Below are 27749 nucleotides of genomic sequence, written 5' to 3'. Positions count from 1 at the left end.
GTATAATTCCATGTATCAGATGGACTATCTAGTCAAAGGTTGATTTCCGCTTGTACATGGACTATCAAGTCAACTGTAGAGTTCCATTTGTACATGGACTATCAAGTCAACTGTACAGCTCCATTTTTGCATGGACTATCAAGTCAACTGTAGATTTCCATTTGTACATGGACTATCAAGTCAACGGAAGTGGTCCATTTGTACATGGACTATCAAGTCAACTGTAGATTTCCATTTGTACATGGACTATCAAGTCAACTGTAGATTTCCATTTGTACATGGATTATCAAGTCAACTGTATAGTTCCATTTGTAAATGGACTATCAAACCAACGGTATAATTCCATGTATGAGATGGACTTTCTAGTCAAACGTTGATTTCCGCTTGTACATAGACTATCAAGTCAACTGTAGAGTTCCATTTGTACATGGACTATCAAGTCAACGGAAGTGTTTCATTTGTACATGGACTATCTAGTCAGCTGAAGAATTCTATTTGCACAAGGGCTATCAAGTCAACTATAGAGCTCCATTTGTACATGGACTATCAAGTCAACGGTAGTGTTCCATTTGTACATAGACTATCAAGTCAACTGTAGAGTTCCATTTGTACATGGACTATCAAGCCAACTGTAGAGTTCCATTTGTACATGGACTATCTAGTCAACTGAAGAATTCTATTTGCACAAGGGCTATCAAGTCAACTGTAGAGCTCCATTTGTACATGGACTATCAAGTCAACTGTAGATTTCCATTTGTACATAGACTATGAAGTCAACGGTAATGTTCCATTTGTACATGGATTATCAAGTCAACGTTAGTGTTCCATTTGTACATGGATTATCAAGTCAACGGTAGTGTTCCTCTTGTACATGGACTATCAAGTAAACTGTAGAGTTTCATTTGTACATGGATTATCAAGTCAACTGTAGATTTGCATTTGTACATGGATTATCAAGTCAACGGTAGAGTTCCATTTGTACATGGACTATCAAGTCAACTGTAGATTTCCATTTGTACATGGACTATCAAGTCAACGTTAGTGTTCCATTTGTACATGGACTATCTAGTCAACTGTAGATTTCCATTTGTACATGGACTATCAAATCAACGGTCGTTTTCCATTTATACAAGGACTATCAAGTCAACTGTAGAGTTACATTTCTACATGAACTATCAAGTCAACGGTAGTTTTCCATTTGTACATGGACTATCAAGTCAACAGTAGTGGTCAATGTGTACATGGACTATCAAGTCAACGGTATAGTTCCATTTGTACATGGGGGGCCCCGAGTGGCCGAGTGGTCTAAAGTGCTCTTCGTTACGGATCACTGCCATCTCACCTCTGTCTGCGGCGGTTCGAGTCTAAGATTCAGCCAATGTGGGCATGTGAGAAAGCCTGCCAGTAGCTTCTCGTGGGTCGGTGGTTCTTTCCGGGGTTTTCCGGGTTCTTCCTCCACCATTAATACTGGCCGCCATGTATAGCCTATCGTGCTGAAAAATGGCGTTAAACCCCACAACAACCACAACAACCATTTGTACATGGACTATCAAGTCAGCTATAGAGTTACATTTGAACATGGGCTATCAAGTCAACGGTAGTTTTCCTTTTGTACATGGATTATCAAGTCAACTGTATAGTTCCATTTGTACATGGACTATCAAGTCAACAGTATAGTTCCATTTGTACATGGACTATCAAACTAACGGTATAATTAAATTTGTACATGGATTATCAAGTCAACGGTAGAGTTACATTTGAACATGGGCTATCAAGTCAACGGTAGTTTTCCATTTGTACATTGATTATCAAGTCAACTGTAGAGTTCCATTTGTTCATGGACTATCAACTCAACTGTAGAGTTACATTTGTACATGGACTATCAAGTCAACTGTAGTGTTACATTTGTACATGGAGTGTCAAGTCAACTGTAGCGTTTCATTCGTACATGGATTATCAAGTCAACGGTAGTTTTCCATTTGTACATGGACTATCAAGTCAACTGTAGAGTTCCATTTGTACATGGATTATCAAGTCAACTATAGAGTTCCATTTGTACATGGACTATCAAGTCAACTGTAGAGTTCCATTTGTACATGAACTATCAAGTCAGCTGTCGATTTCCATTTGTACATGGACTATCAAGTCAACGGTAGTGTTCCATTTGTACATGGATTATCAAGTCGACTGTAGAGTTCCATTCGTACATGGATTATCAAGTCAACGGTAGTTTTCCTTTTGTACATGGATTATCAAGTCAACTGTATAGTTCCATTTGTACATGGACTATCAAGTCAACGGTATAGTTGCATTTGTACATGGACTATCAAGTCAACAGTATAGTTCCATTTGTACATGGACTATCAAACTAACGGTATAATTAAATTTGTACATGGATTATCAAGTCAACGGTAGAGTTACATTTGAACATGGACTATCAAGTCAACTGTAGAGCTCGATTTGTACATGGACTATCAAGTCAACGGTAGTTTTCCATTTGTACATGGACTATCAAGTCAACTGTAGAGTTGCATTTGTACAGGGACTATCAAGTCAACTGTAGAGTTCCTTAAGTACATGGAGTATCATGTCAACTGTGGAGTTCCATTTGTTCATGGACTATCAACTCAACTGTAGAGTTACATTTGTACATGGAATATCAAGTCAACTGTAGTGTTACATTTGTACATGGAGTGTCAAGTCAACTGTAGCGTTCCATTCGTACATGGATTATCAAGTCAACGGTAGTTTTCCATTTGTACATGGACTATCAAGTCAACTGTAGAGTTCCATTTGTACATGGACTATCAAGTCAACTGTAGAGCTCGATTTGTACATGGACTATCAAGTCAACGGTAGTTTTCCATTTGTACATAGACTATCAAGTCAACTGTGGAGTTAGATTTGTACATGGACTATCAAGTCAACGGTAGTTTTCCATTTGTACATGGACTATCAAGTCAACTGTAGAGTTGCATTTGTACAGGGACTATCAAGTCAACTGTAGAGTTCCTTAAGTACATGGAGTATCATGTCAACTGTGGAGTTACATTTGTACATGGACTGTCAAGTCAACGGTAGTTTTCCATCTGTACATGGACTATCAAGTCAACGATATTTTTCCATTTGTACATCTACTATCAAGTCAACTGTATAGTTCCATTTGTACATGGACTATCAAGTCAACGGTATAGTTTCATTTGTACATGGACTATCAAGTCAACGATAGAGTTACATTTGTACATGGACTATCAAGTCAACGATAGAGTTACATTTGTACATGGAATATCAAGTCAACTGTAGTTTTCCATTTGCGCATGGACTATCATGTCAACTGTAGAGCCCCATTTGTACATGGACTATCAAGTCAACTGTAGAGTTCCATTTGTACATGGACTATCACGTCAACGGTATTTTTCCATTTGTACATGGACTATCAAGTCAACGGTAGTTTTCTATTTGTACATGGACTATCAAGTCAACTGTAGAGTTCCATTTGTACATGAACTATCAAGTCAACTGTAGAGTTCCATTTGTACATGGACTATCAAGTGAATGGTATAGTTACATTTGTACATGGACTATCAAGTCAACTGTAGAGTTCCATTTGTACATGGACTATCAAGTCAACTGTAGAGTTCCATTTGTACATGGACTATCAAGTCAAAGGTAGTGTTACATTAGTATGAATATTTTCGGCATGAACAGGACAGCTTGTTTGGTATCGCTAGTTGGCTTTTCATTTGCTTCGTTAGATTCAGTGATTCGAATGAATGACAGCGATGCATTTTACCCCTCCCCATCTTTTCTTTTTTGTTGTTGCGAGGCGTCAAATGATACATACATATTGGTTGCCAGAACATATTTTCTTGGGCAACTTGTTTATGTTTATATAATTCCAGCAAAGGGGTGCAAACATATGCCCCACCTACACGTGTCCTTAATTTATGTCTGTCAATTTATGTTTTTGTAAAAGACAACAAACTTTCTCAGGGCAGCCCGTTCTTTCCAATTAAGTTTGATTTTGGCCAATGTAGTCGTTTTAGTTGTGCATCTAAGATGACGCGATCCGCCTTACTTGTTTCACACAGAGAAGTAGCTTGTATCATTCATACTTTAAGAAAATCTAGTCGTCCAAATCCTGGATAATCTGTTATATTTATTAAGCATTAAATACGAGCTTATGGTAACACGAATAGTGTTTACCTTATGGTATCTTAAATCATGTTTCTAAAGTGAGTATTTAAGGGTATTGTGCATTCGTGCTGCGTCAAAAACGGGGGTGGGGGCAATACATCAGTCCCGGGCACTTGGTATACACTAGGACTAAATATCCGTAAACAATAGTCAGAACTAATCACCAAAAAGCCATTGCAAGCGTAAACTAATTCGAACCTTTCTCGAATTGTTGCTATTTAAATGACAATTATACTGCCCATCCAATAAATAATTAAAATCCCATGAGGGGGTGGATAAGTGCAAAGTCATGCATGAATTAGAGTTTTCTCTTTCTTTAATGTCGCTTTTATTATATGCATACTGCTTTCCACTTCCATGACAGTGTGCTTACTTTCCACTTCCATGACAGTGTGATTACTTTCCACTTCCATGACAGTGTGATTACTTTCCACTTCCATGACAGTGTGATTACTTTCCACTTCCATGACAGCGTGATGCATATAAATCAATCGCGGAGAAAAATACTATTTGCCAGATTTTTTTGAATGCATTTTCAACGGCTTACCTCCAGTTGAAAACAAATTATCAAATATGTAGGTGACTTAATTATCCGTTTATACTTTCAAATATTTTTTTTCCAATCCAGAATGAAATTTTACCAAGTGGCCTTTATTAGTCAGCTACACTATCCACGTTTCAAGTTTTCATACAGTTTTGAATTAGTTTCAGGTCTTGCATATGTCATTTTCAATCTGAGACTTAAGCAAATTTGAAGATTTTCGCCACGTCACTTAGTCCATATAGATCAGATCTTACATGAGTACTCATTTAAAATGAAATTACTAAATGAGCGAAATAATTTCTATCTTGACCGTCCCTGTAATTAGTGTGTTACGGACACTTATTTGATTTGTTAGACCGGAGTTGAGATACTAAGAAGGTTTCGCGAAATCATTGGTGCTTTCAAATCCTAATTACACTTATCATTTAAATACGTATAAATAATATATGTAATCAATATTTTCACACACGATATGGTCAGTTTTGTTAAACATGTGTGTGGTCAGTAGACAGACAAATTGGTTAAATGTCGATCGATCGATCGATCGATCGAGAGAATAAATCATCTATGTCATCGATGTTTTAGCACAGGATGTGGTCATTTGTATTAAACATAAACATATGTGTGGTTAGTAGGCACTAAATGGGATATCGGTCTGTTTGGAGAGATAGAGAGAGAGCTAGCAAAGTCAAGAATTAGTTATAATCTTTCATGAATGTCGGGTCAAATGACTGGGAAATACTAAAGTTATTCCCGTTATCGTTTCTCGCAGATACTATTATCGAACAGAGTAGAGATCTCTTGAAACATGGAAAACGCTAGTGGACAGCTTCACAAGGAAGGCATCAGCCAAATAATGTCGGGTTTTGTTCTGTTGATTGGGAATGATAAACCTATCATCGTGTTCGTCCGAATCAAAATTTACATCATAACAGCTCGGATATTTTAGATAATGGTTTATAATAAGAAAATTGAGACATCCGTGAAAAATTGTGTGGCTCATGTAACGCTTACTAAACACTGTAAGCAAGTAATGTAGCTCGGTTTATCTATCATAATCCCATAAACCATGTATCTATCATAATCCCATAAACCATGTATCTATCATAATCCCATAAACCGTTTTAGTAACCAATAATAGCACTTTAACGCTATATTATTGCTCTGAGTTAGAGACAAAAATCCTAGTATATCCATCATATTTCAAAAAGAGAAGAAAAACATCTTGAGGTATAAAAAATATCCGGTCTCAAAAGAAAATGACCCCACGGGAGGCATATTGGTCAAAAGCACTCTCCTCTACAGAACACTCATACATCTCACCTTTGTCAGCTTATGTTCGAGTCTCCGTTCGCCTAAGGTGCGCATGTGAGAAAGCTTGTCAGTAGCTTTCAGTGTGTCGGTGGTTCTCCTCGGTGTTTTCTTCGATTCTCCTGCCACTAAATATACACTATGCCTTGTATATCCTACGATGTGCTGAAAACTGGCGTTAAACTCCACCCCCAACCATCACCCCATAAACCGAACAATTAAAAGGCATAGTCCTTTACAGGGACAAATGATTGCTACAGAAAAGCATTTGCTGGAAAGCCTAACAAGTAGAATTGATATAATAAGGAAAGAAGATAAGTAGAACACTGCTTTGGCATTTCAAAGAGAGGAGAGCGTGAATTCGCGTATTGCAAATTCGCCAATTTTCACGGGTATGTCTCATTTACATTTCGCATTTTATACGTAGATGAGAATTAATCATTGGGTCGATATTCGAGTGCGTCTGCTACGCACAAATGCTCATACCAGCGACTGTGCAGTATCATATTTTGGTGACGAATACGTGGTCGAGATAATATAGGGTTTGGTGCTTGCTTATCCCACCGACATGGTTTTGAATATCCATAAAATACTTATGACCACTCTTTCTGGTCCAAGAGGATAAAGGCACTGGGGCATGGCGGAGGGACAATAACGAATTTAAAGAGAAAACTATCTACTTATACAATACCCCAAAATAAATCCAAATACAAAATTATGAATCATAGCTACTGTCCATTAATTCTATCAAAATATGTAGACAAAACGAGGCGGTCTTAGACTTGTTCCAACCCTTTCTCTTTTTTGGTGAAATTCACTTTGATACAGAAAAAGAAATACCCACTCTATAAGCATTACATTGTATCATCTTTCTTCATTACCTGTAGTTATAAAGTTAGGGATTCACATACATGATATAATTTGTTTGCTTGTTTGTAAATTTTGCTCCACTGGTTGGGTAATTTGAGTAGGTCTGGTTGTACATTTTCTCCACTGCTTGAATGACTTTGAACAGGCCTGGCTATAAATTTATTCCGCCCTTTTCACTGATTTGAACAAGCTTGGTTGTAAGTTAACTCCACTTTTTGAGTGATTTTAACAGGCTTCTGCGTACTTTTTGGATATAATTATTTTGATGTCGGCTTTGAATTATTGAAATTTTATGCAGTGGGTAATTTACGTAGAAACTTTAGAAGTTTACCGAGACAACTTGTAATTTGCTATAATGGTAGTTTGCTCATTTATAACACGTAGGTAAATGAAATGGTGCTACTTTAGAATTTGTGAATCACAATATATGCAGCTTCAAAAAATAGTTGTAAAAGTAGTGATTTTAATGAAAACAGGAAAGCTTCCACTGGGAATAGTACACTAGAGTCTTTATCGAATCATTATGTTCAAATGAAATCTTGTGTAACATTCAATTTGAAATGCTAATTACACTATAAATGTCATGGATGCCATTTTAAAGGATTTTAGATAACACACGTGCCAAAGGACAAATGAGTGTAAATGAAATAATTCATATTACGAAACATTAGTAAATATTTATTGAGGTCACTGTCTTGAATATTTGGAAGACTCGATTATCAGATAATTTCTTGATGATGATGATGATGATGATGATGATGATCCTTTACAGCAATACCTTTGTTTTTGATTATAACATTAGCTTTAACTATGGGGAGTTAATGGTAACAAAGTCACAATAAACACGCAAGAAAAAAATCATTCCTCATTTACTCGTATCTATATAGTCTATACCATTGCGACAGGAAAACCCCTCTCTGAATAACAGCACTTCCTCAATTTAGTCAATATAGTCTATATGCAGATTTGGGGAGGGGGACAAATATACCAATATTTCACGTGCTTGGTTGAATTTTGAGAAGAATTTATTTTATCTCACATCGCGTCAGCTGCGTTGATTGCTAATATTTTATTAGCTTCATTCCATATTTTCAATCGTAGCTTATTACAGATGTATTTTTTTAATTATGCATATTTCGTTATGATGTATGTTCCGCGAATTTGATCACGGAAAAACATAAATGTATAATACTTATGTATATATCACACTTGTATATTATAATGTTGAGGGCTCACAGAGTACGCGAACAATATTTTTGACTTGCTAGAATAAATCCACCTTATTCATGATCGAGTGCCATGTTAAACGAACCTCGTTCTGATCTTCATCGAATTATGCACTAGAAGAGTTACATAGACAGCCTGAGATTGAAGTTACAATACTGTTCGATCAAGATCGAGTTTATTATACATGGAGTAAGTCTTCCACAAAATTTGTCACGTAATTTGCGCGAAAGACTTAAAGATGCTCGAGATGAATTTCTTGTAGACAAAGCTGTACATGTTTTTACCACTTGGCGAATTGAAAAAATGATTCACAAATCAGCGGTATTTTTCGAGGGTTAAACTTTTATCTTAGATGATGATTATCTGTTTGGGATAAATTTGAACCTATCCTTGAGCAAAGTCGTCGAAGATAACATGTTTTGCTGTCTATGTTGATTTCACCAGGAACGTTATTTGGAATTAATAAAACAGAATATGAAAGTGAATATCCCGTTACCGGAGAGATGTATGTAGTTCATATAATGAATGAACCAAACATTGATAATTTATTAACAATGCTGAATAGTAATTTAACTATACCAGTTTTAGATATTTAAACATTGTTCTTCGTAGACATGAGTTACGTGAGATACTAAAATAGAAAATTGTACCACTGGGATACTAAAATGGAAAATTGTACCATGGGATACTAAAATAGAAAATTTTACCATGGGATACTAAAATAGAAAATTTTACCATTGGGATACTAAAATGGAAAATTTTACCATGGGATACTAAAATGGAAAATTTTACCATGGGATACTAAAATGGAAAATTTTACCATTGGGATACTAAAATGGAAAATTGTACCATGGGATACTAAAATAGAAAATTTTACCATTGGGATACAAAAATAGAAAATTTTACCATTGGGATACTAAAATGGAAAATTTTACCATGGGATACTAAAATAGAAAATTTTACCATTGGGATACTAAAATGGAAAATTGTACCATGGGATACTAAAATGGAAAATTTTACCATTGGGATACTAAAATGGAAAATTTTACCATGGGATACTAAAATAGAAAATTTTACCATTGGGATACTAAAATGGAAAATTGTACCATGGGATACTAAAATAGAAAATGTTACCATGAGATACAAAAATAGAAAATTTTACCATGGGATACTAAAATATAAAATTTTACCATGGGATACTAATGTTAGATAATATATTAATTAATATTATACAACTGTGTCCATATATAGTTATGGCGAACGCTATATACAAAAAGCTTTAAAAATAATACGTCTGGCATAACACAAAATATATCGGTAGAACAATATGTAAATTCACCGCAGGATCGTCTAAAGACAACTCGTGTACAACAAGGACTTGTTTTTGATTAAGCAGAGTTAGATTTTTCCCATTCGTGAGTGTACAAGTAAGGATACTTTTATATATCGGGAGGATGGACGAATTTTACGGGGACATGTAATTACTCATGGAGGTGGTTTTAATCCTCAGTACACTCATTTATGATCTTCGATGTTCGCATATGTTAACATCAATTTACCCGTAATAATTAAAATATTTCCACACCAAGCTCTTAGAGTTGCACCTGATCCCTCATCCGTTTCATGTCGATTTTTAAATACCTTACATTGTTACAAAAAAAATCCCGTTTTTCTTGGTCGGTCAAACAATGTTGCTTTCTACGTCATGACGTACATACGTGTGAAGATAAACTGTTATCAACGCCAGGTACGCCATACGGATTTAGGAGAATCAAACAAGAGTCATTACCTACGTTTGAAGATAAAAATTATATCAACACCTGGTACGCCAGACGGACATTGAAGAATCAAACAAGAGTCATTACATACGTGTAAAGATAAAATGATATCAACACCTGGTACGCCAGACGGACATTGAAGAATCAAACAAGAGTCATTACATACGTGTAAAGATAAAATGATATCAACACCTGGTACGCCAGACGGACATTGAAGAATCAAACAAGAGTCATTACCTACGTTTGAAGATAAAAATGATATCAACACCTGGTACGCCAGACGGACATTAAAGAATCAAACAAGAGTCATTACATACGTGTAAAGATAAAATGATATCAACACCTGGTACGCCAGACGGACATTGGAGAATCAAACAAGAGTCATTACATACGTGTAAAGATAAAATGATATCAACACCAGGTACGCCAGACGGACATTGAAGAATCAAACAAGAGTCATTACATACGTGTAAAGATAAAATGATATCAACACCAGGTACGCCAGACGGACATTGAAGAATCAAACAAGAGTCATTACATACGTGTAAAGATAAAATGATATCAACACCTGGTACGCCAGACGGACATTGAAGAATCAAACAAGAGTCATTACATACGTGTAAAGATAAAATGATATCAACACCAGGTACGCCAGACGGACATTGAAGAATCAAACAAGAGTCATTACATACGTGTAAAGATAAAATGATATCAACACCTGGTACGCCAGACGGACATTGAAGAATCAAACAAGAGTCATTACATACGTGTAAAGATAAAATGATATCAACACCAGGTACGCCAGACGGACATTGGAGAATCAAACAAGAGTCATTACATACGTGTAAAGATAAAATGATATCAACACCAGGTACGCCAGACGGACATTGGAGAATCAAACAAGAGTCATTACATACGTGTAAAGATAAAATGATATCAACACCAGGTACGCCATACGGATTTAGGAGAATCAAACAAGAGTCATTACCTACGTGTAAAGATAAAATGATATCAACAGCAGGTACGCCAGACGGACATTGAAGAATCAAACAAGAGTCATTACATACGTGTAAAGATAAAATGATATCAACACCAGGTACGCCATACGGATTTAGGAGAATCAAACAAGAGTCATTACCTACGTGTAAAGATAAAATGATATCAACACCAGGTACGCCAGACGGACATTGAAGAATCAAACAAGAGTCATTACATACGTGTAAAGATAAAATGATATCAACACCAGGTACGCCAGACGGACATTGGAGAATCAAACAAGAGTCATTACATACGTGTAAAGATAAAATGATATCAACACCAGGTACGTCAGACGGACATTGGAGAATCAAACAAGAGTCATTACATGCACCAGATTACAAAGCTGCGTATTCAGCGTTGCCAGAATAATATGACATAGATGGTCTTATTCCAATATCAACTGCGTCGTCCGTCAATGATCAACGTGGACGTCATAAACATTATTATATCTAAGTCGTTGTCGGATATGGTAAAACCACATGAGCAATTAATTTACTCCGTGTTCATATACGTGATTGTGATTTAATTATGTTAATACCAACTCAAAAACTTTAGCATATCATAGTTTCCTTGCAGGAAAAGGCGCTGATACGTGACACCAGCTAGCATAGGACAAAAATGTATTGCGCGTGTGATAATGTTTTAATCGTACGATTCCAAAGTATATTTTAGGAACCTTTTTTACATGATTATTAAACAACAACGTTCACATCATTGCACGTGGAAATCAAGAACAGCCTCCGCCAATTGCTGATGACTCCATTCATGATTGGTTACGTGCGCGTGCTAATTATTAGGAAGTCCACGATGATTGTATGTTGCATGCGTCCAAGGTCAGACCTAGATTAATGTGACGAAATGCGTAAATATATCCCATATACGTCCATGAAAGATTTCCTATCCACATGAACACCAGATCAATTTTACAACAACAAACCGTGATAGTTTCCCAGAAGAATTATTTACACTAAATCAAAAATCATTTCGAATATGTCCTTTCCCACTGTTGTATCATCTTGAAGATAGCAGTCGATAGATTATACCCGTGCCAATTCCAAGTACAACTCCGACAAAATATATCCGTGCCAATTCCAAGTACAGCTCAGACACAATATATCCTTACCAATTCCAGGTGCAACTCAGAGAAGATAAATCCGTGCTAGTTCTAAGTAAATCTCAGACAAAAGACAGGAACGTAACTGTGTGGTGTTTTTAACAGTCTTGGCTCATCTAATGTGTCGTTAAAGTAAATGCACATCAAGAATCTTGCGAAGTTTTACTTAATTTTGATCTTGCTCGTGCTTTGTACATGTTGACATTGTATATGGGTCATCATCCAAATATCGAAAGCGGACTACGGATATCACAGAAGGTTATGACATAAATTTACCCAAGGTAATACTTTTCGTTAGAAATGTTATATTTGTGTAAACAATCTGACTTTGACATGTATTTCAGAATAAGATTAAAGCCCGCAGTGGAATTTACATGTATTGTGTTAATTTTATCTAAAAAATGGTTACTCTGGAAGGAGTTGCTAGTCGTATGAATGTGGTTGACACACCTGTGATAAAGATTGTATATATGTCGCGTGTGAACATGTCTTCGTAAATGTGGACTCGTTATTGTTCACTTAAACGTGTACTGAACAAAAAAACAAAACAACGTAATATCATAAGGTATAAGTGAAGTTGACGCCACTGTGGAATTAAAAAGTGTACGATGTATATATATGCGTGACGAATTAGCTACATTGATAACGCGCCGGAATGAAACTGGTATTATCAACTTAGATTTATCATCCAGACCAGGAACATACTGGATGGAATATGCAATGCTGCCACGTAACAGCGTTTATTTTCATTCGTACGAGTTAGAACCAACACGTGAATATATCGACTATGTATGGTGCAATTTAGCAGCAAATATTCCTTTATTTTATTGAACTAGGCCAATGCAGATCGCACTGGGTGGTCCAATATGTTGCGAATCGATTGCGCAAATGATTAAATGAATGTGATAATTGAGTATACACATAATCAATAATACCCGTGATAGATTTTGCAGCAAAACGTACCTGCAGATGACCCTATCAAGGCGATAAATGAACATAAATACCCGTGATATATTTGGACAAACACGTACAAGTTCGCGCGCGGGTAGGTTAGCCGCCTTCGAGCTATCAAAATGTGATACGTAACAAGAAGTGTATGATTTAGTAGACTGCGGTTCAGTCAATGTTGAATTGATACAAACTTTTTTATATATTAAAAGTGTCTCTTTACCGGAGACGTAGATACAATTTGTTATTCTTGAAAAATCTGTAATTTTCAGTGAAAATGCATAACTTCATGTTACAATGATTAATCCACACGAAGACGTGATCTTTTCGTGAAAAAGATGACTCGTCACAGTAAGTTTCTTCAAGATACTCTTTCCATTTTTTGCATGTTGGTCCAGGGTGCATACATTTTAAATGAAAAATATGCTCAGTTTTTAAGAAGATTTTGGAGTATTGGCGTTAAAAAAAAAATTTCTTGTGAAAAAAATCAGGTTTTTCGTAAAAACTTGCCTTTGTGAAAAATCACTACTTCACTGATATGAACGACAATTGACACATTGGTCCTGTCAGTTCTTTACTAGGCACTAATACTACAAATCGTTGTAAGCCTTTCGTTTCTAGAAAAATAAAACCCCACACTTCATTTCATCCCCATAACCATAAAGCTGGAGTTCGGAAGATAAAATAGTAACCTTATTCTGTTCAAGTTTGTATTGCTAGTTTGTATTGCAGGAAAAATATAGACATACACGACGAAAAGAGATGCTTAACGTTTACATTTGTTTAAATCTCCAAGCTGTATTCTTGTAGTAAAATTGTAAATCTTGTTAAAAGTTATCACGATATTTTGTCACTGATGATATTAATGTTTATCGGGCACTTGTCGATGAAATCACCGATGATTACTACAGTGACTAATCTCGTCGGAGACGAATCTCGACAAAGAGCAGTATGCAGTTAGATCAGTGACAAGAAAATATTATGATCATACAAAGTGGACCTATAATGATCAGGGTGATACATTCACGATTACCAACATATAAAGTTATCTACGGAGATGGACTCGGCAATGTTGTTCAAGGTCTATTAAGAACTGTTTCCTCAAAGGCGATTCCGAATGTAAAGCAACTAGGAATGAATGCCGTTGATGTTGTTCGTGATAAGGGTATTGGAACCATTGGTGATGTTGCTAGTAAAGCATCCTCATCTATCAAGGAACAACTTGCACGATTAATACGACGAAAACCTCAGCTAGTAAAATTGGCCAGCACCGAAGCGATGCCAGTAACTGTTAGTAAAATAACAAATCAAGCTGAACATGAACGGTTAAGGGAATTAGCCGGTGAAGAAGCTCGGAATATAACTGCAAATCTGGTAGCGGACAATGGGTCTTCGCGTCGTCATTTTAGACAACAGCAAATATAAATAGAATGTTCAAACGTGTATCTGATCCCGCATTTGATATGGAAGCACCATTACTCAAGGATGAGTCTGTGCCTGATTATCAATACTATTCCTATGAAGCAAGAGAACCAAATCAGGAGTTGAGAATCGAGCAGCAAGTCCAGGACACATAAATATATTTCTTGCCTGCCGAGGCATTCATTGAAGTTCAGGGTAGACTTGCAAAAACCGATGATGATCCCTATGGTGGTGCGCAAGGTGGATTTATTACTAATGGAATTATGGCATTATTCAACGGTGCACGATATATTATTAATGGTCGGAAAACTGAGGTTTGTCATAATGACGTTGACGTTGCCACGACAATTATCGGTCTCGCAAGATATCCCGATGTTTATCCACGGTCCGTTGCTCCGTCAATGATGTTTTCAAAATATATCGTTGATCGCGCTGATGGCAGACCTTATAATTCTCGGCCTGCTAAGAAAGTTAGTGCTGCGGCTGACGACACCGATGTTGAAAGTTTATCCTTTGTAAATCCTAATTTTAATCTGGGATTCGCAGCACAAAAAAATCAAATTGATACTCAGGGGAGATTTAGCTGTGAAATACCACTGTCACATATTTTTGGTTTCTGCAGAAACGTTAGCAAAGTTGGGGCGAAACATACTGTTGTTCTAGTTCGAAAAGGCACGAGCAACGATGCTATCTGGCACGCTGAAGGAGTTGATCCAGCTGCAACTGCTGAGTTTCATGGACATATGACGCTGACAAAACTTTCGGTGTGGATGCCAACAATGACACCATCACTCGCTGAAGAACAACGGCTGCTCTCTTTTATGGACTCAACATTGTCATGGTTGCCAATGACCACATACACTATCACAAGCACTGCTGTTGGCAAATTTGTATGGCAGATCGCATCACAACAGGGAGTTTCAGCACCACGACATGTATTTATAGCTTTTCAGGATATCCGACGACATAATTCTCAAATACGAAATCATATGGTATTTGACCCACTTGGTGTTAGTGAAGTTTCATTGAAGATAAATGGATATCAAGGACCGTCTGAAGAAGTGTTGCTGGATTTTGAAAATAATCACGTTGCACGTGAGTATCATCGTTTGATGACATTCATTGGGCATTATCAGAATGATGATTCTGGTTTGCAGATAGCGGGGTTTCTAGCAGCTGTATCCGATTTATTACTTTTCGCTGAAACACCTAGATTTGTTTAGGCAATCAGTTGTTGACATACATTTTCGAGCTCGAGTAAGTACACTACTAGCTGGTGTTACTCATCATCGAGTAATCGCCGTTATACTCTCAGACAAAACAATGTTGCAAGAAGGCGTTTGTGGACGAATGAGAGTCATTGATGCCCCAGTGGAAAACATGCAACCGGATCGCTCGTGATCCATTGTAAAGCCATCAGAGTGCTACTCTGGGCAAATACCATCAGTAATTAAGTCGCCCATGATATTATAATGTCATCTCACCACCCCCCTGGTCAGTTTAAAAAGCTACAATCAGCATCGAAAAAGATTTCTGGAATAAAAATATAGCTGAAATCCACATGGCCGAAATGAAACTATCACTGACAGAACGTCAACTCAGATACTTCACTGACGCCAAACGATCAAAGACTCGTGTTATACTTAATCTTTCTGCATGTGCCATTAAGGACACAGCAAAGATGGGTGGTATATTTCTATTTCTTGCAGCTATATCAGCGTTGATAGCCGCTGAAGCACCAGTTGTTGAAAACCCAGCTGCACTTTGGGGTGGCATTATGAAAGCAACAGGACACGGACTAAAGACTTCCAAAAAAAGGGGGCGGGGCCAATGATTGCCCAGAACTCTAGGATTTTAAAATTATTATTTATTCGAGCATGATCTATTACCAAACCAACTGAGATAGGTCCATGAAAAACCTCATAAACAAAACGACATGAGATTCATAAAACCCAATTAGTTTGAGTACCTCTAAATGCCACCTGAAAATAACCAGTATTAATGACACGACCAATAATATTTCTTTTTACATTTCTAACAATACCTCTCGTTGGCCTGGTACAGATTATAGACTGGATGTGGTTGAAACTCTTCTTGTAATGACAAGTTGCTGATGTTATTGTCAGTAACACTATCGTTGATATGGTAAATTCTCATTCCGTCTGGAATGACATCACCGCTAAATAAAGTCCAGATAAATTCGTGTAAGAACAGCCCGGTATATTCACTATTATTAACGTCTTTCACTTTCATCTTATAACCCGCCAGCGTAAGGATTCCAACTGCACTTTTTTGTTTTTATGTTTATCACAAAACCAAGCCCGTTATCAGCAAAAAGATTATATCTCTGGTGACACCAGAAAATCTCTTGATGTCTAGCGAGATCGTTGATGATCGTCAACATCTTGTGCAAATTTTCCATAATATTATAATAGCTTTTCCAAATCTTTAATTGACAAATTTCACCACACACTCAATTAAAGACATATAAAACAGTAAATATAGGATGTTGAAACTTGTCGATACAGCACAGAAAAGTCTGTTCTTAACAGAAAGATATCGGCTTATAAAAATCTCAACAGCATTTGCTGGTTTTGATATGAGTTTTCGATTCGATAATAAACGTTTACTTACAAATTTCTCTGCCACAAACTTACATCATCTGCTTCAGGCAGCAATCAGACTCCAGCTTGCCACGCATAAGGGCTTGAAAATAATAGTGCAGTTCCATATCTCGCTTTCTAAGCTAAATATATCTCTGGAATCCTCACGACAAGCCAAGGATAGCCTTATCGATTAGACCCCTACGTCAGAGCACCTTGCGGCAGAGCGGCTTACTGCAGAGCAACGTGTTGCTAGACAACGTGAGGAATTTGCTAATCCTTATATCACATCAAAATCTAGTCGAATTTTAACCGGGACAGATTTAATGTCGTTGTCAGATAATATGTTTCTAGGAGATATTAAAGGAAATGGATGAGTATACAAAATCCGGTTTTGGTTGGACATTTGATCAGATAACGGAAATACTGTTCCACAATATGATATATAATCCATTGCGAGATATCTTATATGTCGAGCTCCCAATTAGTATAAAAAGCTCAAAGTGTTGTATTGTTAAAAACGGTGACAAATTTTGTTTTCAATGGGCTATACTATCGGCATTATTTGCAGCACGAGATCATCTTTATCGAGTATCAAATTATACTGGTCATGTTAATAATCTAAACTTTAGTTGGATTGTCTTTCCCATTGCTGAACATCTAATTTCAAAGTTCGAAAAACAAAACAATCTCATGTTACCTGGAGGTATTAATATATTTGGGTGTTAATGATAAACAAAAAATATAACCTAGATGTATCAGCGATCTAGCGTCACAAATTTACAGTAAATTTACTATTTCATCAGAATCAATACGCGTGGATAAAAAACTTTGATGGGCTAGTCGGAGGTCAGTATAACAAGCATAAAGAAAAAATATTTCCGTGTCAGGTGTTTTCACGGCTGCATTTTTTCCCAACACTTACTTAATAAACATCTCTAATATTGATCTAATGTTCAGAAAATATCTATACCTAGCAAAGATGAAAACATATTCCAATTTGCAAATTACAGACACAAGATGAAACTGCCTTTAATAGTATTATGCAAATTTCGAGTCCATTTTGTTTCCAGTGCAAGGAGTAGAAATATTCCTGATAAATCTTCGACAAGAAAAATGAGCATATTCCTGTGGAGTAGAGCATAAGGTCGTCTGCGCAGTTGATAAATTTTTATCAAAACCAGTAAAGGATTTACCGTGGAAAAGAACCAACTGCCTGGTTGCTAAGGAACCTTATCAACGATATTGATCAAATCATGATGTTACTCGCTAATTCAAAACAAAAATGAAACCGCTAACAGTAAAATAAGAAGCTGAATTTTCCAAAGCAGAAATGTTATATTTACGAGGGGGCGCTTGGATCTGACCAAGTAAAAGATCATTGCGATATTACTGGAAAGTATCCCTGTCAAGCACATAGCAAATGCAATTTAAAATATACCGCACCTGATTTCGTTCCTGTTGTATTTGATAATTTTAGAGGATGTGACGCTCATATTAAAGTTGAAACGTTCGGTAATAAGGATGTAATAAACCGCCTGAAAATTAATAATAACATAAAATAAAGTGCATCCCAAATAACACTCAAAAAAGTATATGTCAGTGACACTAGTCGAGTTAAGGTTTATTGATAGTCTGCAGTTTATGGCAGCATCGTTAGACTAGCTTCTCCGAGGCTGTAGTAAATTTAATAATTTGAACATTTCGGTGAAACTGCTGACAGTTCACTGACACGAAAAGAAGCTTTTCACTACGAGTATCTTGATGATTGGGATAAATTTGATGAAACGTGACTACATGGCAAAGAGAAGTTTTATCCAAGGTTAAATCTTGAAAGCGTTAGTGACGATAATTATGCTTATGCGAAATCAGTATGGGATTTGTTCGACTGTAAAAACTTGGGAGATTATCCTGATTTGTATCTTATCACAAATGTTCTGTTGCACGAGGACGTATTCGAAAATTTCAGAGATGTCAGCGCTGATATTTATGGACTCGACCCATCTTGGTACTATTCTGCACCCCGACTAAGTTGGGACGCATTTCTCACGCATAGTAAAATAAAAGTGCAGTTGTTAACAGACCCTGATATGTTCAACTTTATACAATGCGGAATCCAAGGCGGAATAAATGTCATAACAAAACAGTATGCCCTGGCTAATAATAAATATCTACCCGACTACGATAGTACAGAACGATTAAGTTTTATAACCTATCTGGATGCTAATAATCTGTATGGTTATGACCTATCGGAGTCTATACCGGTCGGTCGGTTTAGATGAATTAGCGAAAAAATCTTTTGATGAAACTGAAAAAACTATTCCGAATGATGTTAGTTACTTTGTTGAAGTTGTTATTGACTATCTCGTTGAGCTGCACGATGCACATAATGACTATCCATTCTGTCCAGAGTCGATGCTGATCGACAACAGTTTATTATCCGATGAGCAGAGAAATTATTTGTCTAGTGCTAGCACTAGTGGTAAATCTGTTGTTAGAAAATTAGTTCCCATTCTGCTTGAAAAATGGAGATACGTTTGTCATTATAAAAGTCTTAAGCAAGCAGTTGATCATGGGCTAAAACGAAGAAAAGTTCATCGTGTGATCAAATTTTATCAAACACCGTGGATGAAGAGTTATATAGACTCAAACACAGCACGACAAGCAGCTGGTAAACCAGAATTTGAAAAAAATTCAAGCTTATGAACAACCGCGTCTTTGGCAAGACCATAGAAAATATCAGAAAGCGAGTCAATATCGAGATAGTGAATAACGTGGAACGTCGTAATGAACGTGTAGCATCTGACAATTTTGTTAGTATGAAAATACCTAATGAAAATCTAGTAACCTTTCAACGAAGAAAGACAAACTTGATGTTGAATAAGCCATTTTATATTGGTATGGCAGTACTTAAGATATCAAAATGGCTAATATACCAGTTTCATTACGATTTTGTCATGGTTAAGTGGCTTGATGCAGAGCTGTTATTTACAGGTAATGACTCGCTTATGTACAAGATAAAATCTGATGATACTTATCAAGATTTTTATGATAACCGAGAAATGTTTGATCTCTCAGATTATCAAAAAAAAAAAAAAATAACAAAAAAAAACCCCACAAAAAAACAGCAGATTGAACAGTGCTGATAATAAAAAAAGTAATAGGAAAATTTCGAATGAGACAGTTTGGGTCCCTATCGTAGAATTTATCGGATTAAGTAGTAAAATGTACTGTTTAAAACTAGCTGATAATACATTTAAAAAACGACCTAAGGGAATAAAAAGAAATGTAGTCGGCAAGTTGATAGGATTTGATAATTATAAAGCTGCGCTAGACGGATTTTCTAGTTATGTTTAGATGATGGCAATACGCTCAAATTGTCATAAAATTGAAACAGATGTTATCCTAAAGTCTGGTCTTTGTAATTTTGTGGAAAGAAGATACTGCTGTGATGGGATCAATACATTTGCGTTAGGATTTAAACAGTCTGATAGTGTTGATCCTAGCAAGGTGGATATTGTAGATTGGTTATTACAGTAAACCTCTTCCGATTTCATATAAATTTTGTGTGAATATTGAAATTATCTTTACAGGTGGCTGTGTAAATTATTGATTTTTTTGGGTAAAATCTCAGCGAGTTATGAATAGTGCATTAATAGCAGTCAGACATGTAACATGTGGAAAATCTCAGCGACTTGTTAATAGCGGATGGGAATTTTGTGTGAATGTTAGATTTAGTAATTTTGTGTAAAATATAAATATAAATCGCTAGCGATTTCAAGTGAAAACCGCAGTAGCAGAATATAATGTGTGTTTCTAAGCCAACCCTATTTTTATATGACGACTATTCTGATTCAGTGGTAGGTCCTTGACAGGTAATCAGTAATGAAATAGACGCTGTTGCCTCAACAAAGATGTTTTCGTATTTCGTTCAGATTAACATGAGGGCCTGAGAGGGGGTGATCATGCTTTCGCTCTAATACAAAATAGGGATTTATCACAGATAAGGCAAGAAATAACTTTGCTTCGCCTTAGATCGATTTGATCATTTTCGTCATACACGCGTACAACGTTACCTATGGTGGATAATTGTTTTGCTACGTAAGCGATTGAACTAGCATGTATCTCGTCGCAGACTGCTTGCGGTGAGAGACACTAAAAGCACGGTATGCACAGGTATTTTACCCTTACTAATACTCACTCTCCTGTATATTTAAGGCAAGTATCTATTCTAATTGACACACTGGTCAAAGAGTGAACGTTCTCCATTTTTGTTCCACAGCCATAGAGGTAAGTGTTACATTTATACTTTATTTGATAAGTGAAGCACATTCAGTTTTTAATGTCGTATTGTGAAATGATGCCTTTACTACGCGAATTTTAAACGTTGTGAACTTTTGAATTGTTACAAGCTGCTCTTAGGGGTTAATTTAGTAGCATGTATCTATAGATTTTAATTCCGTACCTGTTATTATGACCAATTTGGTTTTATTGTTGATGTCTGTACGTATGTGTGGGCGGGTATATCAGGCTGTCTGGCTGGCCGTCTGTGTGTCTCTATGGACATGGAAGATGATGTAACAATCAAGGCCATATGAAGACGAAACCGCTAATTTGTAAACTTGTACGCATGGTTGATGCATGAAGGGTGTGTGCGGCCGATACAAGTGTGCCAACCCAAGAATTCGGGAGAACTATGTGGTTTGTCAGTGGACACATTTGCAAGATTTTACAAATACTTATGAATCATACGGCTGGACAAATGACCGAGTCATATGTTTGTTTCAATTGATTGTTCTTTCAGTTGAGTGCAGTTGAGTCATTTTGATTCCATGAGATTATTTGAATCTTACTTTCATTACATGAGATTACTTTAATCTTATTTTCATTCGCTGAAATTATTTGAATCTTATTTTCATTCTATGAAATTATTTGAATCTCACTTTCATTACATGGGATAATTTGAATCTTGCTTTCATTACGTGAGATTATATGAATTTTACCGTCATACATTTGAATATATATCATTTTTTTGTTTTTTTGTTTTCCTATTTGTGAATGTTTGGATAAAGTAATTGAATAAGACGTATGTTTTAGGGCGTGAAATAATCATTATTTGTAGAATGTATATATATATATATATATATATATATATATATAATTTCATTTCATTTCATAAATTTCCATCTTTCATTATACTGTGTTGTGTTGTCATTTGATCCAAGCATCCATTCAGGTCTATCCTGTTACAGGGTTTGATAGAAACCCCATTATAGTCTGCTACTCATAGTATGCAGTTTCCAAGCATGCTAAAAAAAAAATAAAAAATAAAATTTGGGATAGCAAATGCTTTATATATTAGACAAAAAAAGATTTAATTCATTTTATTCCTTTCATTATCTTCGTATTCAATTCGTGTCGGATTCAAATTTTCTTACATCTCTAACCGTTTCTAATTTTGATTTATAATAAAGTCATGTAAGTGCATAAAGTTAGGTTAGTGTTAGGTTTAGGATATGAACCTCAGGACCAGTTCTTCTGAATGTACTAATTTGTCTCTTCATGCACAGTTAAGTGTGTATATTATTACAGAGTGGGGATCATGATAGTTTCCAAGCATAGATTTGATAATTCGCCGATAACATTTTTTAATTGCGATGAGTAGACATCGATGCGTATAATTTCATTTGGAACAAGCCTCTATGGTGGTAACCATGGCCACCTGTCAGGCATGAGTATCAAGCTCGTACCCCGCAATGTTCGTATATTCCTTCCTTCAGTTCTTTTGATTTTGTTGTTTGGGGGTTTCTTTTCTACTTGAAGGAGAATTACGTTGTTAGTTCTTTGTCATATGTCCGTATTCTGCTATATATTTTGTATATTTTTTGTTAGCTTGTTTTATATTTATTTTTTTTTACTTCCAAGGAGCGTTAGGTTGCTACTGATATTTTTCGGTATTCGCAAAACACGGCAAAACATAAACGGTACTCAGTTGACATTATCACGCTGGATGCCGTAAGAAATCTGTTACTTCAGTCTGTTAGACACCTTGCAAATATATTTGAGCTTAAAATGAAAAGAAAATTTGCTTTTTCTTGAGCTAATAACTGATATATTTCATCTCCGCGAGAGAAAAACTCCAGTATTTAAAGAACTGAAGTATTTTCACTCATTTGATGAAATATGTCCGTTATTTATTCGATACAAACAAATAAGTTACATGCCCCTGTTCATTTTATACTAGTCCATCAATTAATGGGTTTTCTTTCCCAAGGGAAATAAATTTGATAATTCACTGGGAGATTAGGTATGTAGATTATAAATGTTATTTTAAAAATGGAGTCAATAGGAAATATTATTATAAATCAATAAATGAAATAAGTTCTGTGTGCATTTGTTATCACATTAATGATTTTTGTTGCTGAAATCGGTAGGAGGTTAGTACAAACGGGAATTTATGCACAAATTAGGAAAGAAAAAAAATGTGCTTTTTCTGCGTGCATATGGATATGGTTTTGTGATGATGATGACGATAATGATAACACAACTATGATGATAACAATATAATGACAACTATCATGACACTATGTAACACAATTTTTGTTCCTGGGTAGTAAGTGTTATTTCGTAATTGATTATGCCTAAAAAGTATATAAAATGGTTATTATTCCCCACAAACTTTGCTTTTGTGACCAGGACAGTGATACTTTGAAATTTACCTATTTCCAATGAGAAAACGGGCGAATTTGTTTTCCTTCACAGAAAGTCAGAAAAAAATATATGAATCAAAATTAACATGTATTTATACTAAAGTAATATATTTGCGGCTCCTGGATGATATTTCATTGAAGAGGAGCCTCTCATTCAAATTACAGGCAATTCCGATTGCCTTGAACAGATTGCCTTGTCATCTGGTTCTGCAAGGTCTTCCTCGTTCTCTGACTTGCTGCTCTCTTCTAAAGACTACCGCTCTCTCTTCGGAGGAGTGGGTACGGGAAGCTCAGGGCAGGGTGGCACCGGGGCGATGGATGAAGAAAGGTCCGGTCTCGCAACATTTTTCATATATGATATGTTTTTTATATATTTTTATAATAACATTGAAAAATGTAAAACATTTTAAAATTAAAAACTGTTATGTACTGATCCCCGAAATGCATGCCGAAATGCATAAATGCATCCATTTAGGCAGCTGGAACTAAACTGAACTGGTGGGCTTAAGGCCCCTGTATATATACTAATATTTATATTACTGGAAAGTTCTAGAATGTTCTAGATGTTACTTCAAGTTTTCTCAGCACTGAATCTATCTGAAATGTTTTGGAAAATAGGTAAATTTCAAAATGTTACTGACCTGGTCACAAAAGCAAAGTTTGTAGGGAATAACAGCCATTTTCTATACTTTTGAGGCATAAGCAATTAGGAAATAGCACTTACTACCCAGGAACAACAAAAAAATTGTTACACGGTGTGATAGCGATAGAAACACAATGCAATTTTTATTAAAATTATTAAAGTAGACCAAATATGTACATGTGTCAGTATTGATTTTTATTCCTTTCTTTCAACAGCAGACCTTGACACCGTGTACACCGGTCTTGTGGTTTTGTCTCAGGACAAGATAATCGTCGTAGACTACAGGGCAAGAGAAGTCCGTCTTCATGGACTCCAAGATGGACGTCTACATGCGGTATACATAACGGAGTCACGTCCCTGGGACATTTGTGTCTGTAACGACGACGACGAAACCCAAATGGCGGTGAGTCTGGAGACAGGTCAGATAGAAATCCTGGCAGTTAAATTTACAAATAAAACAACAAAAATAACCCGGATGAAGACATTAAATATACAGACAAGTTTTGATGGCTGTCATGGAGTGAAATATTGTAATAAAAAACTTTTTGTCAGTGGACTGAAAGAGGATAGTCTATGTTGGGGCGTTGTGTCCATTACAAATGGATACATACAGAAAGTTCACAACATCTGTAAAGGTGGGAAGTACGTTTCGAGTTCATTGTGTACAAACAACAAGGACATGGTATTTATCTCGTGTTTTGCTGGCCTTGAAAACCCTGACATGACTGGTGTTTTTGGATATAGAAATTCTAGACGGGAATTTCTGTATCAACATACAAATTTGGAGATTCCTACAAGTGTAACTATGGATACAAGGGGACATGTATTCGTGTGTAACGAGAAACCACCCTGTATTCATGAAATGACGGAGTCCGGTCAACCACTGACCATACACAAACAGGGAATAAAGCCATCATCACGACTCATGGCCATACACTGGAACCAACAAGATGGACTTCTGTACGTCACAAGCAACAAGAGTAATGTGATTACTCGATTTAGTCCGGAGTATTCCGATAATCAAGGTAATCTATATTATTTTTTTAATATGTATGTATGTATGTATGTATGTATGTATCTATTCAATATGTACACTGCTGTCGGGCATTTATGCGCACCTAAGGTTTTCGTTTCCAATATTGAAGCAAAATGCATACGGAATTCGAGCTATTGACAGAAATAAAATACAGCTATGCTTACCATTTGAAAAGATGCAATGGTCACCAGAATATTCTGTTCAAAATAATATTAATTTTGGACACAGAGGATACCACCCCCCTGTTTTCCTGACTCGCGATATGTCGGCTTATTCAGCGCATAGCTTTGAAAAGTTGTCATGTTTACCCATTTGGGCTACATAAATGAAATATATTACTTTGGACTGTTTCTGTCAGCAGTTCAGACGAGTAATTAGGTCAGGTTTATAGCTAGTTTTACAAAATTCAACGTAAAAATGCCAATAAATGGCAAGAGGTATTAAGCAAACTAAACCGATGTTGTAAAAAAGTTAGTAAAGTTCAACATTTTATGAAAAATAAGCTATTACGTGGAAGAGAAACAACAATGAATAGGATGTTATGTGATTACAACGTCTTGTTGATGGGGAAAAATTACTACAGAATTTAGAAACAGACTATAGGCTGATAGTTGATAGTTTATGTTCAAGCGGCAAGTAGACGCGTTGGGTAGCAGACGAGTTTGTACGTGTGGGACAACTTCTTGCAAAATTGGAAACTTGGATTCAAATACATTTTTTTTTTTAAGAAAACATTTCCATCTTTTATAAAATGTATTTATTTGTATTATTCTAAAAGATGCATAATAAATCGAATTTTCTGAGCTACAGGTTCAAGAAGGTCATGGAGTGGGTCTTCACGTTGCCATTTAGAAATCACATTTTTATGTGCATTTCGAGTCTATAAGTCGGATATTTGTGTACACTTTATGAATATCACTTTTCTTAATTAACGTACGATTATTCTTTCTAGTTACAAAATGGATTTTTGACCAAAAATAACATTTGATCCAATGTTTACAAAAATGACGTATCATTGCGCAGAATTACCCGACGCGCAGAATTGGCCGACATGGGGGGGTATGTGATGTGATGTGATTTGCCACGCGGGATCTCACAAAGAGGAGAGTGATATACTGACAACCAATCCATATTTCCTCTTACAAATTGATGAGGATAACGCCCAAGAAAGTGAAGAAAGTGAAGGGAAAAAAAGAAGGGCCGGTGGAGTTATTAGGAACCAAACCTATGACGTCGACCCCTGCACCGTCCCAGAAACGCAAATACAATACGTCCTTACAAAGCTCCTCCCAGAAGGGGAGTGGAGTGCGGCTGGACCAGACCAACATCAAACCCAACAGACAATAATCCAGCCAGTAAAGACCAAAATAATAAAAAGAATGGGTAAGAAGGCTAAGGACAAAGACAAAGACACAGACGAAGAAACTTCAAAGGAACAGACAACGACAATGATAAAGATACGGAAAATGACAATGACAATGACAATGAAACAAACAACGATTATGGAACTGATATGGAAAACGACAACGACAACGAATAAAAAATGTACAACTCAAAAACTACAGAAAATAACAACCCATCAAATGAGGCTCTGGAGGCAACTCAGAGCCCCATAAAAGAAACTAAACTAAAAAGATATATCGTAACTAGAATATAAGGACAAACAGCTTACATAAAGTGATGCGACACATGGGAAGTGAAGCGAAAATGGAAGGACCAAACTTCCGAATCGCTACTATCAACAGCAACGGGATAGACAAGGCGAAAGCAGAAAAAAAATAGCCAAAGAAACAAACTTTGACGTAATATTGATACAAGAAACGCACAATGGAATTACACCGGAGCTAAAATTTCTACTTGGAGACAAACTAAATGCAATAGTTATAAGTAACGATTATATTAGCAATGATATCAGAGGAGGAGTAGCAACGATAACCAAAAATAAACTGGGGTTAAGCTGGGAAAGGATAGAGGAGGGAGAGTTTTTCAAAGGTCGCTTAATACATGTAAAAATGTTAAAATGGCATATAATAAATGTGTTGATGCCAGCAAACAGAACTGAAAAGCTAAAATTTATCAAAAATTTAACAAACTATCTACAACTTTATTCAATAGAAAATTTAATAATGGGGGAGATTTCAACTGGGTAGGGGACGAAATTGACAGAACGACTGACTTAACAACTAGCGACAAAATATACAGGACCGAAATGATAAACTTATTGAATAGACATCAGTTACATGACATTTACAGAGATCTCAACATATTAAGAAGAGAATTCACTTTCAATTACAAACAAATCCAAGCT

General features: G+C 36.1%; 1 protein-coding gene across 1 annotated transcript in view; it reads left to right on the top strand.

The window, feature by feature from the left end:
* LOC149780347 (uncharacterized) overlaps positions 1-27749 on the top strand; it is a 218306-nt gene that overhangs the window by 9525 nt on the left and 181032 nt on the right. The window contains exon 3 of the mRNA XM_089936197.1: positions 24621-25430. Coding sequence (XP_089792323.1) covers positions 24621-25430 — 810 coding nt within the window. The remainder of the gene's footprint in view (positions 1-24620; positions 25431-27749) is intronic.

This window comes from Sinohyriopsis cumingii, chromosome 16, assembly GCF_028554795.1.
Source record: "Sinohyriopsis cumingii isolate HCF-2022 chromosome 16, ASM2855479v2, whole genome shotgun sequence".
Classification (NCBI taxonomy): Eukaryota; Metazoa; Mollusca; class Bivalvia; order Unionida; family Unionidae; genus Sinohyriopsis; species Sinohyriopsis cumingii.
The sequence above is the reverse complement of the archived record's forward strand: the minus strand, read 5'-3'. Positions and strand labels throughout refer to the sequence as shown.